At 39.5% G+C, this 16370-nt stretch overlaps 1 protein-coding gene across 1 annotated transcript in view; it reads left to right on the forward strand.

Annotated features, from left to right (window-relative positions):
- Nucleotides 1-16370, forward strand: part of ap3b1a (adaptor related protein complex 3 subunit beta 1a) — a 411535-nt gene that overhangs the window by 225960 nt on the left and 169205 nt on the right. The window contains exons 18-20 of the mRNA XM_072516008.1: nucleotides 142-244; nucleotides 980-1088; nucleotides 3991-4138. Coding sequence (XP_072372109.1) covers nucleotides 142-244; nucleotides 980-1088; nucleotides 3991-4138 — 360 coding nt within the window. The remainder of the gene's footprint in view (nucleotides 1-141; nucleotides 245-979; nucleotides 1089-3990; nucleotides 4139-16370) is intronic.

The following is a 16370-nucleotide window of genomic DNA, read 5'->3' on the forward strand; positions in this document are numbered from 1 at the left end:
ATCTTGACTAATCTTCATTTCCTTTTCCTCCTACCCTCCACTGACTCCTGCTTGCCCCTCCGCCCTTCATCTTCTTTGCCTCCCCATTTTGGGATATTTTTCTTTGTTTAAAATCAGAACTATCGTTGTGCTTGTTTACAGGTTCAGGAACAGGTGACGCCAGTAGGTAAACTAAAAGGAAAGAAAGACAATTTGGGGGGCAAGTTTTACTCTGATTCTGAGGAGAAGGAAGAATCTAGCAAAAGTGAGTGTGTACTGAGAGAGATTGGAAACATAGAATTATAAATGTTTTTCAACATTAGATGCACGTCTGATGTCTCATTCATGGAATATGGATTTTCGTACCTCTGCGTGAGGTCATTCTTTTGGAGCTACTTTCATGCAAGTCTCCAGAGTTTAAAATTCAAAACAATGTACATATCTGTCACCATCAGCCAGTGCCCTCATGTGACCATGGGAACTCGCTCACCACCTCTGCCTTTGCAATGGTGCGCAAGTGCTGATCCAATAAAATGTAAAATATCCCACAATAAACTTGTAAGAAGATAATAAACAAATAACAATTTCCGTGTCTTTGACTAAGCAGCTATGGCATTGAGTTTGCTTTGATCTTTGCATCTGAGCAACCTTGTGTCCAGCTCACTCCTATTTCTCACCACAACATCAACTGAGCATCCAATCCAGTACAAATTAATACAGTTTTAATCCATATCATTATGAAGGTGTTCGGGTACAAGCTTTTTCAAATCATTAAAACATTTATTACACTATTACTGGTGGTGACCTCCTTTCTTTTGATCTTTGTTTGTGGTTATGTTTGGGTAGTTTCTTATACATTGGGACTATGACTACAATGAACTCAAAGAATGTTTATTTTAGCTAACCTTGGGTTAATACAATGGTTTGGTTGATGAACTTAGTCAGAAATTTGAAATGACAGGAACAAAATAGCCTTAAACCTCTCACCATTCAATCTCAGGTAGTGAATCTAGTAGTGAAAGTGACAGCAAGAATGAAGACAGTAGTTCGAGTTCAAGTGAAGAGTCAAGTGACAGTGAATCTGAAAAAGAGAAAAAAGACAAAGAAAGGTAAGTGTAACACCCCAGAGTTGGTCTAGAGCTAGAGGACATGGCCTGCATTCAAGCCAGGTAAATTCACACCTAAACTGCAGAAATATGGGCCCAATTCTTCTCGTCAACATTGGAGAGGGTACAGCTGCTGCTGATTGTGATTTAATCTGCCCATTTACCATTTTACACCAGAGCCTTTGCACCTACTGATGCCAACTTCATCAGGGATGAATAGAATTGGGCGGCCAATTGTTCACTGTAATTATAGTGCAAACACACCCCATTATAAACTGGAAAAACTTATGGCCATCTTCACATCAGCTTGTGATCAAATTCTCAGTAACTTGTCTGAAAGCTGTTGTGTTTTGAGATACAAGGGTGTAGGACTGGTTGAAATCGGAGTGTGAATTACACTCCCCAGACCAGTGTAGTCTATATTGATGCATGACTGAATGGCAAATGGGAATCCAAATTATGCTGTATTTGACCGAGAATTTCCATAACCTTTGTGGAAGAAAGCATTGAAATATAGAAAATATATATTATTCTTCCAGCTTAGCTGAAAGTTGTCAAAAAAAAGGTCTATTAAATTTGAAATGTGTTACCAGCCTGAGGTTTATGTATGAAAATAACAAGGCCGGGGTACTTTCAACAAGAATGGGAGTTTCCCATCTGATTGGGAGACAGCATCTTTAAGTAGACAATTTAGCTTCCATTAGAACTGAAATTTATGCTATAATTTAATCTTCATGGGTTTTCTTTTTCTCTTATTATGCTGATGGCATTTATTATGTCATTGTTTCACATGATAAAAAGTACATATTACTAATTTGAAAATCTAGAATCTTATTTGACAGGTTACACTCTTGCCTGTCGGTGATTGCAGAGATGGTTGCCTTTTCATGCGTAGGTTGTTGCTGATGCTGTTGATGTGTGCAGCTTGGCTTTTTGTAGCTGACAGCACTGATTGGGGTATAGCACGCACTCTGCTCTTTTTATTACAGACAGTAATTAAGGCAGCTCGCCCTGCCACTTCATAACAAATACAGCATAATGCCCTAATTATAACTTTATTAATTTAAGTCAGGATTTAATGATTTTAAAAGTGATTTATATTGTTTTTCCTGTTTGGAACAAATGAAATCTGTAGTTTAAATTAATGCTGGCTTTTCATTTCTGCAAAAGTTAAAAAGCTAGTTACCAATAAATTCTGTTCATTAGATTAGCATTGGAAATTATCTGTAGTAAGGTAAACAGCCATTAATCCTCAAAAGGGCAGAGGAAATGTAGCAATTTTCCACCTTACTGAATCAAAAATTTGTACTTTACTGGTGTTGAAGAGCTAATAGTGTTTCCAGGTCTACCTGACTGAATTTGGCAATGGAGAGTTTCTCACTGGTATTTGGTCAGACAATCATATGCTGTGGTCTCCACCCCTCCAGTGCATCAATAAATGGCAAAGCTTTTCTTGTCCATGTATCGATTCAGACTTCTCATAAGCATGTACCAAATGCTTTAACACTACCACAACGACTAGCCGTAATGGTGTCCAAGGTGGATCGACAGGATCAATAAGACAGCACTTCACTTGTGGCCTCTGGTTTTTCAAGGGTGCTCCAGGTCTGCATTCATGTTTGCACATGTAAGTTAAATTGGCATAAAAAAGGATGGTGAGGTGTTTTTTGGGGGTGATTGGTGGCAGAACTGAGGAGTGGGGAAGAGACACAAGTAAGGAAACATTAGAGGAAGAATTATAATAGATTTCATTGGAGAGACTAATCTAGCCTATATTTATTTCATAAATTCTGTAGTGTTCTTTTGGCAGTTAATTCCAAAGCAGACTTCGCAAAAGTGACTTGTTTATAAACAATAGAACTTTACAGCACAAACATTCAGGTCATCAAAACTGGGGTCATATTTGGGTACACATGGACCAATTGGCTTAATCCTGAACAAAGATTTTAAAGCTCCAAAAAACAGACATTTCTAATGAAAGCAAACCAGAAATACGAAGATAGTTGTCAGCAACTGTGGAGTGAGCAGATGAGTTAATATTCAAGATCATACTGTTCGCCAAAATGCTGGTTTAATTCTGATTGCTCTCTGTAACCTTCAATATCCTTTTTTTTAAAGGATTTATTCAATTCCCCTTCAACAACAATTTGTCGGAGGGATTTCTAACTTCTCACAATTCTATGTGAGGAATCTTTTCAAATCACGGTTCTTGGCTTGGTCACAGTCGATGCAGAGTCTGCACGTTCACGCCGTCTCTGTGGGTTTCCTCCAGGTGCTCTGGTTTCTTCCCACAAGTCCCGAAAGACGTGCTTGTTAGGTGAATTGGACATTCTAATTATTCCTCGGTGTACCCGAACAGGCACCAGAGTGTGGCGACTAGGGGATTTTCACAATAACTTCATTGCAGTGTTAATGTAAGCCTACTTGTGACAATAATAAAGATTCTTATTATTATAAATCTTTAATGCTACTTCTGGTTACCCTGAACTGGCCCTAGTGTTGCCACCTTGCAGACCAAGGGAATCCATAATCTTTAACTCTCTTTGAACCTTCCACCGCTTAATCTTTAAGCCCACTATGATCAAATCTCTGTCTGTTTGACTTATTGTTGAATTATTAAAATCGATATAAGTTTCAAGCAGTGAATTATGTATTTTGTGCTTATGTAGTATTTAAATCATATGAATATGAGGAATATTGTAACTTTATAGTTCAAAATTGTCACACGTCGACAAATGTTCCAAGAATTTTGACCCAGAAATGAGTCATTTGAATTAAGCCTAAACCTTTCCTTTGTAGTTGACAATAGAGATAATTTTTATTCTTGAATGTTTTATGTTGTGGGGGAGGGGGGAACAATTATCTGGTGATGCCGTTTTGAACTATGCAATTCTTTTATCTTCAGTGAAAATAGTGACTCAGAAAATAACCAGGCCAAAACCAAATCCAAAAAGCTGGATTCTGCATCTTCCTCCGAGTCAGAGGAAAGTTCATCTGAAGACAGTTCGGAATCTGAGAGTGACTCCGAACCAGATAGCACAGTGAAACAAAAGGTAACTTTTGATATGTTCTACTTATTACTCAAGTCGTCAGTGATTTTTTTTAAAAATTAAACATAATGGAAGTAAGTGATTGTTAGCAATGTTGGAGAAAAGTGGTTGTTCATCACAAATCAACATCTATTTTCATGTGTTTGAATTGAATGAAATTGATTTGTATCAATAAAGAATGTTGGATCACAATGTTTCATCGTCACTTGCAAAGAAATATTTCCCACCTATTTAGATACTGTAGTCTGGCATATGCACGGGCTTGAATTTAGGGTAGTAATTGCACAAACTCCGATCTATCAGCATTGACTTCCTAAGTGACTAGATTGAGACATTAAATGATTTGTGGTTTTCAGAATATATCTACTTAAATTTAGGTCTTGTATCCCATCTACCCACCCTTCAAGCACCCCATGTCCCACACGTAGAGTCTGCGGATCATGTAAGTTTGCAGACGACACAAAGGTTGGTGGAATTGCGGATAGCGATGAGGACTGTCTGAGGATACAGCAGGATTTAGATTGTCTGGAGACTTGGGCGGAGAGATGGCAGATGGAGTTTAATCTGGACAAATGTGAGGTAATGCATTTTGGAAGGGCTAATGCAGGTAGGGAATATACAGTGAATGGTAGAACCCTCAAGAGTATTGAAAGTCAAAGAGATCTAGGAGTACAGGTCCACAGGTCATTGAAAGGGGCAACACAGGTGGAGAAGGTAGTCAAGAAGGCATACGGCATGCTTGCCTTCATTGGCCGGGGCATTGAGTATAAGAATTGGCAAGTCATGTTGCAGCTGTATAGAACCACTCTTGAAGTATAGTGTTCAATTCTGGTCGCCACACTACCAGAAGGATGTGGAGGCTTTAGAGAGGGTGCAGAAGAGATTTACCAGAATGTTGCCTGGTATGGAGGGCATAAGCTATGAGGAGCGATTGAATAAACTCGGTTTGTTCTCACTGGAACGAAGGAGGTTGAGGGGCGACCTGATAGAGGTATACAAAATTATGAGGGGCATAGACAGAGTGGATAGTCAGAGGCTTTTCCCCAGGGTAGAGGGGTCAATTACTAGGGGGCATAGGTTTAAGGTGAGAGGGGCAAAGTTTAGAGTAGATGTACGAGGCAAGTTTTTTACGCAGAGGGTAGTGGGTGCCTGGAACTCACTACCGGAGGAGGTAGTGGAAGCAGGGACGATAGGGACATTTAAGGGGCATCTTGACAAATATATGAATAGGATGGGAATAGAAGGATACGGACCCAGGAAGTGTAGAAGATTGTAGTTTAATCGGGCAGTATGGTCGGCACGGGCTTGGAGGGCCGAAGGGCCTGTTCCTGTGCTGTACATTTCTTTGTTCTTTGTTCTTTGTATTCGTCTTATCAGCCACCTCAGAACTCATCAAACCAGAGAAAATCATCCTTGATACCAAGGGACTGCCTCACAAGGCTTCAATTATTATTATTATTAATTTAAATGTTATTAAGCCAACTTCATTAGATTGAGCCTATAAATTGTATTGCAGCCACCAATTTCCTTTTATCCTTTTTGTTTTAGAATGAATGTTTATTTTCGTATGTTTTCTCTATGTTCAGAGAACTTTTGAGATATGGTAGTGATTGTGACTAGAGCACGGTATTCAACTTGCCCTGTATAAACCAAGAAATAATGGGACATGTAAGAAAGATGCATTAATAATTGTGGCCAATTATAATCTTCATATTGATTGGACAAATCAAATTGGAAAAAGTATATATATATTTATAAAAAAGTAAAAGTTCCAGTCTTTAGTGCCAGGGTTCCATTCTGGGAATTTCCCGTCCAGTTATAACATCAACTGGGATTGTAACAAATACAAAAGTAGGAAAGTCTTGCTTCAACCATGCAGCGTTATGGTGAGGCCGCACCTACAGTACTGCGCATAGTTTTGGTCGCCTTAATTGTTGCATTTGGAGGCAGTTCAGAGAAGATTCACTCAGTTGATTCTCGGGGTAAAGGGTCATCTTGTGTTATAATCCCACTTGATGTTATAACTGAACGGGAAGATCCGCAAATGAAATCCTGGCTGAAAAGATGGAGCAACAGAGTCAGGACCACTAATTGGTTTTAACAACAACAGCCCTCCCCCAGCTTAACAATAAACTCCGATTTTAATAGTAACACGGACTACGAAGCAGATCTTAAACTACAATGGTCTTGGTTATACAACATCCTTTAAACACACAAGTTGCTGTGGTCAAATGCACGCTCCACTCAAATGAAGGTCTGTGGTTTTCTCTTCTGAATCCTCCCAGATGATTGCCATGTGAGAGTTTCCAATCTCCACTCCCCAAAAAACACGCTTTAAAATCTTTGTTGAAAATGATGCTTCCTAGTAGTGGTTTGCATCCCGAAATCCAGGTTAAAGTCCAACAGGTTTGTTTGGAATCTCTAGGTTTTGGAGTGCAGCTCCTTCATCAGGTCCTGATGAAGGAGCTGTGCTCCGAAAGCTAGTGATTCCGAACAAACCTGTTGGACTTTAACCTGGTGTTGTAAGACTTCTTACTGTGCCCACCCAAGTCCAATGCCGGCATCTCCACATCCCGAAATCCAGTCCAGGGCAAAATTATACTTTTGAGCAAAGCTTCTGCTCCATTTTTAAACTGCAAATCTAGTCCAGGATTTTACACCAACCATGTAAGGAATTCTTTGTCTTGACTGCTGTACGAACTGTTCACAATTGCTTTAACTCTTGATTCCCAGACAGTATTAAAATGGCATTAATCATTTTATTTACCTTTGAAGACTGCTGTCCAACCTTAAATCTAGTTACTGCAATTGTCTCTTCAATTCAGAACACATTTTGTTTACTTTTCCGTGAATTCTTCTGAACAATACCTTGAAAATGAAATGAAAATCGCTTATTGTCACAAGTAGGCTTCAAATGAAGTTACTGTGAAAAGCCCCTAGTCGCCACATTCCGGCGCTTGTTCGGGGAGGCTGGTATGGGAATTAAACACGTGCTGCTGGCCTGCCTTGGTCTGCTTTAAAAGCCAGCTATTTAGCCCTGTGCTAAACCAGCCCCTCTACCAATACCTTGCTCTCTGTTCTGTTAGCTTCAGTCATCTTAGACATTCTTTCTGCTACAAATCTTGCTTCCTAAGAAACCTGCATCTTTGCAACTCACATCCTATTCAGCTTCTCCTGGCAGAGTTGAGAAAGGTTCATTCCCCAATGTCCTGTCTTTGAGTGCAATATATTCAGCTAAAACTAAAACTTAAAAAGCTTTTTCCCTTAGAAGGGCCTCCAGTTACTAAGCAACACCTATATGCTTAGGCCTTTTATATATTCTTCATGCCGTAGCCCTCTCTAAGCACAATCGAAACACAGTTGGAACTTAACCAACCCCCACACATACAAACACCTTTGTCCAGCATGAATCGAACCAAAGGTTTTGCCCTTCCTAAATTAAAAGCACTTAAAACGATACCTTATTTCTAATGTTTACCAATATAAGTATAAATCCCTTAAGACTATTTTTGTGTTCCTTACACTTCTGAGGAAAAGTTGAGCAGATTGGGCCTGCGCTTTTTGGAGTTTAGAAGAATGTGAAGTGATCCTATTGAAATGTGTAAGATTCTGAGAAGACGTATCCTTCTATAAGGAAATCTAATAGTAGGGGTCACAGTTTTAAACAAGTTTTTCATTCAAAATGGAGAGATGGAGGAATTTCTTCCCTCTGGGTAGAGCATTCCAAAGGTGAACAGCCCACTGAGTAATGGGGGCTGGAGTAATGCTTATATTTCAGGGTGAGTTGGACAGAATTTTGATTCACAAGTGAAAGGACGTGAAGACAGGCAGGCAGGTGGAGTTCAGGCCGCAATCAAATTAGCCACGGTCTTATTGAATGGTGGAACAGGCTTCAAAAGCTAAATGGTTGTGCTCCTATTTCATATATTATGTATGCCTTACCTGCTTAAAGTTTATTTTGCTATTTAAAATGTGTGCTAGTTGTATCTTTTTTTAAATCAAGCTAATTACAGATTGAGCTTGTGAAACACATCAGCCATGATTGAATGGCGGAGCAGACTCAATGGACCAAATGGCCTAATTCTGCTCCTATGTCTTATGGCCTTATGTCTTAGCTATGGCTATATTTATACGACAGTTGTTGGTTCCATATAAAGAGCAATTTTGCCTCATACTGACATTACAGTTACATCCTAAACTTAATCTGCGATCGGGACCCAACCTGATACACTACCGATTTGAAGCAGCCTCGCTGGGTGACGGGGGCTCACTCTGGATCCTTCAGAATCAGTTTGTGCCTTCACATCCAATTTACACAAGCAGGGTTAAATGTTAGTCCAAAGTGGTTCTAGCTTTGCACTACTGCTAAACTTGTAGATCAGAATGTAAAGTAATTGATTCTAATTTTTGAATGGTGTTGTTCTGTTTCTTTAACTTCCACAATTGTGACGTTTTGCAAGTGAAATGTTAGCAATTCGGTCAGGGAATTCATCAAAGATCTGTTTGAAACAAAAATAAGTCTTGGAAAAAACAAGAAAAGGCCCAGAAAATCTCAGAACTAATGAGTGAAATTTGAATACGACAGTCACTCGTTTCTTTTATTGCATAATAAGACATGATGATACCACTGTTTTTATAAGATACTAATATTCATCGGGAAAATCAAAGTTGTAGATCTGGGTATAGTGACCGTTAATGTTCTGTCTATTATTGAAATAATATAGAAATCTTGTTGAATTTTTAAAACTCAAACATGTTGCTCTGGTGTACTGTACGTCAAATGAAGAGAAAAAGAGAAAATTGTTGGGGACTAACAATCAAATGCATAATTTAACAAACCATGGTAGTGATGAAAATTGCCTGCTTATTCAGAGAAAAAAAAATAGGAGCAAGTTGGCTTCTTGGATGAATCTAATGTCGACACTGAGCTGTTGGGGGAAAAAAAACTGATCCGTATTTTAAATATAAAGAAACAAATTGTCTATATCTTTCTGCCCGATTTGTTTTTAAGTGTGAACAAAATGGTATCAGTGGGAGATCTGTCAATGCATTTGGTTTGTCAATGATTGTGTATAAATGTGGGCAGAGTAAGAAATAAAATTTGCACAGTAAAATACGATTTCATTTACCTTCTCAGCAGCTCCATTGCTCGTGCTGTGGTGTGAAATTTTCATTTTACACAGTTTGCAGGCAGAGGCCATGAATTATGCATTGAGCTAGAAAAATTCTCAATCTCCTGCTTTGTGCCAAAAAATGCATTTATCTAGGTTCCATCTCTATTACGAGGATGAATCTCAGATTCAGGAATATTTGATCGGATATGGTTTTAACTTCATTATTTGTTTCTGTTATTAAGCCTTTTCTGTGACGGTTACTTGGTCGGTCACAGACGAATCTGGGTAGCTCGTGACTGGATTGTCATGAATTTTTCTTTTATAATAGAATTTTTATTATCCAAACTCATGGAGATAGTTATATCTGACATTTTAGACGAATGCATTGGAAAAATACAAACCCGAGGCATTTAATATCCCACAAGTAGACGGTGTTGCACTTTTTGGGGCAAAATAATTGAAGAAATCTTTTAGCTTGATTCGCTTTTGTTAAATTTACGATTCTACTCCTTTTTGTGATTCATTAATTGAAAGGAATTGTTATAAAACCATCTGTAAAATGTAAAATAAACACACTGTAAAGTGTGTTGCTTGCACAATAACGATCTGTGCCGGGGAGAATGAGAAAGTGAATGTATCATAGGCGCCGAAGTAGGCCATTCAGCCCCTCGGGTCTGTTCCATCATGGCATTAAATCATTGCTGTTTCGTACCTCAACTCCATTCTCAGTCAGTCGAGCACATGGAACCATTTGCGCCTCCGAGTCAGGGGGTTGTGAATTTAAATCTCTTCCAGAAACGTGAGCACAAAACCCAAGCTGATTCTCGCTATAGTACTGAGGAAGTGCTGCACTTTTGGCAGTGCCTTCTTTTGAAAGAGACATTAAATGGAGTCCTTACCTGCCCCCTTAAGGTGGGTACAGAAGATCCCATGGCACTATTTTTTAAAGCAGATGGGTTTTTACTGGAAACCTAGCATTAGTAGATCAGCTTATGTCAGTTATTATTGTATTGATGTTTGTGGGGCCTTACTTTGTGAAAATTGGCCACATTGCCTAGATTAGATTTAGATTTATTGTCACGTGTACCAAAGTACAATGAGAAGTATTGTTCTGCGTATGGTTCGGGCAGATCGTTCCATACATGAATACATAGAACATACTATAAATACAAAATGTAAATACATAAACATAGACATTGTGTGCAGCATATGGAATATAGTGCTACAACTGTAGAGAAGATGCGTAGAAAGATCAGTTCAGTCCATAAGAGGGACATTCAGGCGTCTGGTAACAGTGAGAAAGAAGTTGCTTTTGAATCTATTGGTTCTCAATTTTTTCATCACAACAGTTGTCTGTTTTTCAAAAGGTATTTAATTAGCTGTAAAACACTTTGCGACAACTTTAGCTTGTGAATGGTGCTTTACAAATGCAAGTGTTTCTTTCTATTTACAGATGATTATTCCAAATTCTGAACAAAACAATCCATTGATCTCCATTTTGAAAATTTCAATTTACCCAACGTTCTTGTGACCGAGAGTTTCTAATGTTCAAGGCCCTTTCTCTGGAAAAGGTGCTTCCTGATTTCAGTTGTAAAGAGCCTATCTCTAATTTTAAGCGTGTGGCCCCAGGTTTTGAATTCGCTCACATAAGGATATAGTTTCTCTGTAACAATTCTATAGAATCCCCTTTATTATTTAAATATCTTGATTAGATATCTCCCCATAACTTGTAAACATAAAGATATGCAAGCCAAGTTTGTAATTTGTTAGCTCTTTGAGTCCTGATATCATTCTAGCAAATCCCCCTCCAAAATCAAATCTTTCCCGAGGTGCGGTCCCCAAGATTGAATGCAGGGCTCCATCCCTGGCCTACGCTGAGTGATCTGCTCTCTCATGGTGTGCTACAGGGTTCCATCCGCACACCAGGGAGTTCCAGCCGTCCATGGACTGACCAGGCTCTGTAAGCTGCCAGATCATATCCCAACTTTTGAATTTAAATATCAGTGAGGTAAAACGCACAGATTTAGATATTGCAGGCTGTACCCTTTCAAAGGGTTTTTCATTTCCGTTTGAAAGGCATTTATAGCAAAATTAACATTTAGAATTTGGAAAGTTTAATTCAAATGGAGATCTGTCAGGCTGGCGATTTAATGCTGCACAATGATAGATGCCCATATTTATAAACAAAAAGACACAGCAATTTATATATGCCATAAGAGAACCAGGAAGCTGATAAGTCAAAAAAATAGAACTGGGATTACCCAAGATATTTTGAAAACCAGCATGCTAAGTGCATTGAGTATAAAATGTCTTTGCCGATTTGCTGAGTCCTGAATTCATCTCTTACTGACCGACTTCCTTGCGTCAAAATTCGTTAAATCAGTTTTACTATTTTTTCATGTCACCATAAAATGATAGCATAACTTGGGTTACATGCAACAGCAAACATAGCTGCCTGAATCAACTGATCACATCCGATAATGGCAACAAATGTCATTCAGTTTTGTTTTGGTGTTGAATTGAAGCCAACAATTAATATGCTGTGTGAAAGATTTAATTGCTTAAATGTCACATTACTGTACCCTTCTTGAACCTGAATTGGAGTGTGATAATTTTAGCATTTCTAAACTCAGGTTTTCAGGGTAATGCGGAGACCTATGAAGGTGACAGAAATTAAAGCTTGCATCATTCAGTTCCTGACATGCGCCGACTCGTAATATGCTGCAAACAAAACCAGCTTAACCCTTTTCTTTTTAATTGTCTCGCATCTATCCACAAGGCATTGGGAAAGTGAAGAATATTGGTTGATTGAACTTTCATGATCAAGAAAATAGGGTGTGTGATGCATGTGAGCTGAATCCTTCAAACAAAAACAAGGCCAAATGCAATAAGTTGAGAGGGGAAGTAAAGAGGAAAATTAGACTCCCAAAAATCTTCTAGCTTGTAACTAGTAAACCAATAGAAAGAGGTGGGGCCTAATGGGGTCAGAGAAGATGTTGATGTTTAATGGCTCAGAGCAAGACTGGAATACATAATGAGTTATTTGTATTGGGTTTACGAAGGAAAAGGATTCTCATAAAATATCGATTAAAGTAGAAATTATGGAGGTAATGGATGGGATGAAAATTCATAGGGTATGCTATAAAGGCTGGCAATGCTAGAATAAGTTGCCTCGTCTGGCTTGCATCCCAGGTTGCTGAGTGAAGTGAATGTGGAAATAGCGGAAGTTTTGCCTTAATATTCTAATCTTCACTAGATACGGGGCAGGTACCAGAGGATTGAAGAATGGCAAATGCGACATCCTTGTTCACGAAAGGTTTTCAGAATAGTCGCATTCACTACAGGTCAGTCAGTTTGACATTGGTGGTGGTAAGATTTTAGACAAAAGAAATCAGCAGGCACTTTAAGAGGTTTGAGTTATTTCAGGAGAGCCAGTACAAATTTGATTTTTAAAAATTGGTTTAGGGATTGAAGTCAACAAATCATGGCAAGTGTTGTTTCTCAGAGTAGAGAATGGTAGATCAGTGCCAGGACCACTGCTTTTTTGATATATTTGAATGTCTTGAATATTGGAGTACAAAGTAAAATTTTTAAATTTGGCAACGATACAAAACTTGGTGGTGTGGCAGGCGGTGGATTTTCAAAGTGACTGCAAAAGGACATAGATATGCTCGCAGAATGGGAAGATAAGTGGCCAGTGAAATTTAACACAAGTGTGGGGTGATGCATTTTGGGACAAGGGATAAAGAGAAGCAATATAGACTTAACGATACAGGGACAGGGAGACTTTGTGGTCCATGTGCTATGAAAGTGGCTTTCAACAAAAATATGAGATCCTGAAATTCATGATTGAGATATTAAGTACAAAAGTAGGAATGTTATACTGTAGTTCTGATTGGGCCACAAGAATATTGCATCCAGTTCTGGCCTCCACACTTGAGAAAAGATGTGAAGGTCCAAGAGGAGATTCATCAGACAGTTCCAGGGCGGTGGGTTTTTAGCTACAAGGCTAGGTTAGGGTAGCTGGAGTTCTGCTTGGGACAAAGGAGATTGGGTCGACGCATACCGAGAGAAAATAGTGCCAGTGAATCCTGCACCTTCTGAGCCCACTATCATCCTATACAGCAAATGGGGCAGAGACTGCCATGCTGAAATGGGGCTCCTGAGCAACACGAGACAATGTTTAATACACAGTTGACCACCAGCAAGCCATCATCTCAAAAAAAGGCAGCTGCCAATGTGCAAGAATATGACAGGTTTACGTAAGATAAACAAAGAAAAGCTGTTCCAATGAGTTTATGATGCAAGAACCAATAGACCCAAACTTAAGCTTTTGGGCAAGAGATGCAAGGGAAGGAGGATGTGAGGCAGAAGTGTTTTTTACTCAAATGGCAATGAGCTGGAACTCTCTGCCTAGAAGTGGAGATGATTAATGATTTCATAAGGAAATTGGATGGGCATTTGAGGGAAATAAACTTGCAGTCTCGGGGATAAGAGAATGGGACAGACTGGATTGCTCTACCGGGAGCCTGTACGGGCTTGATAGGTTGTATAGCTTCCTTCTGTGACACACTGACTGCAAATTAAAAGCCACCAATCAACATAGTTTCCCTGGTGGTCTAGTGGTTAGGATTCGGCGCTTTCACCGCCATTGCCTGAGTTTGATTCCCGGTCAGGGAATGACGCTTTAAGGGCAGCACGGTAGCATGGTGGTTAGCACAATTGCTTCACAGCTCTAGGGTCCCAGGTTCGAATTCCAGCTTGGTTCACTGTCTGTGCGGAGTCTGTACGTTCTCCCCGTGTGTGCGTGGGTTTCCTCCGGGTGCTCCGGTTTCCTCCCACAGTCCAAAGATGTGCGGGTTAGGTGGATTGGCCATGACAAATCGCCCTTCGTGTTCAAAATTGCCCTTAGTGTTGGGTGGGGTTACTGGGTTATGGGGATAGGGTGGAGATGTGGGCTTGGGTAGGGTGCTCTTTCAAAGAGCCGGTGCAGACTCGATGGGCCGAATGGCCTCCTTCTGCACTGTAAGTTCTATGAAATAGTTAATCTAAGTGTTCATAAAAGATGGGAACCATTTGTCTACTTATTCCACCAGTCTGTCTTGTGTTCTTTTGAAGTTTATTCCTAAATTTTTCTTTATTTTTCTACATTCCGAGTTTCATGTCATCTGCAAACTTTGAGATTTGGTTCTATATGCCCAAGTCGAAAATGATGTACATCAAAACCAGCAAGCAAGCAAAAAAAATGTAACACATAAATTATACCATGCTTTACATTTTATTACCAGGACTGAATAAACCATCTTATTTGAAAAGCTGCTTTATCAAGTTTTAAATGTTCATTTCTTTGAATTTTGCCTCAAGTAATAGAGAGATCTATCAGTGAAATGTTGTTTAGTATTTTATATGAGGAGCATGTCATTCATCTGTCAGACTGAAATTAATTCTTGGTTTGGTTTGACTTTTGTTTGTTTCATTGTCACGCTTCAAGTTACCCGAGTACATTACCAAAAGAAGGTGTCAATTTGTGAGTCTATATTTAAACCAAAGTGGCTTTTGGTTTCTTTTAACTTACAAAAATCACGTATCTGTTCAGTTTCATTTACTTAGCAATAGGATTGCATTTAAAAATGACTTTCGCATATCTGAATGCATTAACCTCTTCCGTAATCTCCTTCGTAGATCTGAACTTTGAAGAATATTGGATAGTTTATTAAGGTTCCATTATTTCCCAAGTAGTCTGTTGAGACACATAATTATGTCAAAAGAGAATTCTCAAGTTGATGTAAATGCAATTTTCAAAAAAATGAAGAATACTTTGTTCCTCATCATACATTGGTCTTCAACGTTTCAGGCCATATTTGTAAAGACATGTTTGGCCTAAAGCATTATATGACTTAGAGTCATAGAATCACAGAATTTACAGTGCTGAAGGAGGCCATTCGGACCATCGAGTTTGCACCAACCCTTGGAAAGAGTATCCCATTTAAGCCCACACCTCCAACCTATCCCCATAACCCAGTAACCCCACCTAACCTTTTTGGACACTACGGGCAATTTATCATGGCCAATACACCGAACCTGTACATCTTTGGACTGTGGGAGGAAACCGGAGCACCCGGAGGAAACCCACGCTGACACTGGGAGAACGTGCAGACTCCGCACAGACAGCGACCCAAGCCGGGAATCGAACCTGGGACCTTGGAGCTGTGAAGCAACTGTGCCAACCACTGTGCCACCGTCTTGAATTTTTAAACAGTTCTAAGACTTGTATCATGGCCCAGAGTTTCCTGAAGACAGGTATCTTGTACTGTGTCCTGTAAATAAGACATTTTCCCCTCAACCAGCACAAAGGAAGATGGTTGTCGTTGTTGGATGTCAGTCATTTCGGCTCCAGGGCATCACTGGAGGAATTTCTCAGGATAGTCTCCCAGGCCTAACCATCTTCAGTTGCATCAGCTGTGACATTTCCTCTATCATAAGGCAGAAGTGGGGATGCTCACTGATGATTGATTGCACAACGTTCAGCACCATCCATAACTCCTCAGATACTGAAGCAGTCTGTCCCACAAGACCCGGTTCAGGCTTGGGCTGATAAGTGACAAGTAACATTAGCACCACAAATGCCAGGCAATAATCATCTTGTTCCACTCCCAGTTAATGTTATAACTGGACAGGAAGATCTAAGAATGCAACCCTGGCTCAAAAGACTAGAACTTTTACTTATTTTTATAAAACGTGGAGAAACAGTTTTAACAACAAGAAAAAACATTTATTAAACATGAAAAGTTGGATTATGATACAATACTCCTTTATGCTTCCTCGCCTCGCCCTTAGCTTAAAAAATACACACAGATTTGAAGATTAACATCGATTACAAAGTATATCTTAAGCTAAATTAGCCTCGTTAACCGAAAAAGTCCCTTTTATGCACACAAGGTGACTGTGACGAAGTACTCACTCCACTCTGAAACAGCGTTGGTGTCTGTGGTTTTCTCCTCAGAATCCCCCCAGATGATAGCCACATGGTGCTTCATTCTGGATCACAACGTCTTCACCTTCGACAACAAGTTCTTCATCCAGACGCACGGAACAGCCATGGGGACCAAATTCGCACCCCA

This window comes from Scyliorhinus torazame, chromosome 9, assembly GCF_047496885.1.
Source record: "Scyliorhinus torazame isolate Kashiwa2021f chromosome 9, sScyTor2.1, whole genome shotgun sequence".
Lineage (NCBI taxonomy): Eukaryota > Metazoa > Chordata > Chondrichthyes > Carcharhiniformes > Scyliorhinidae > Scyliorhinus > Scyliorhinus torazame.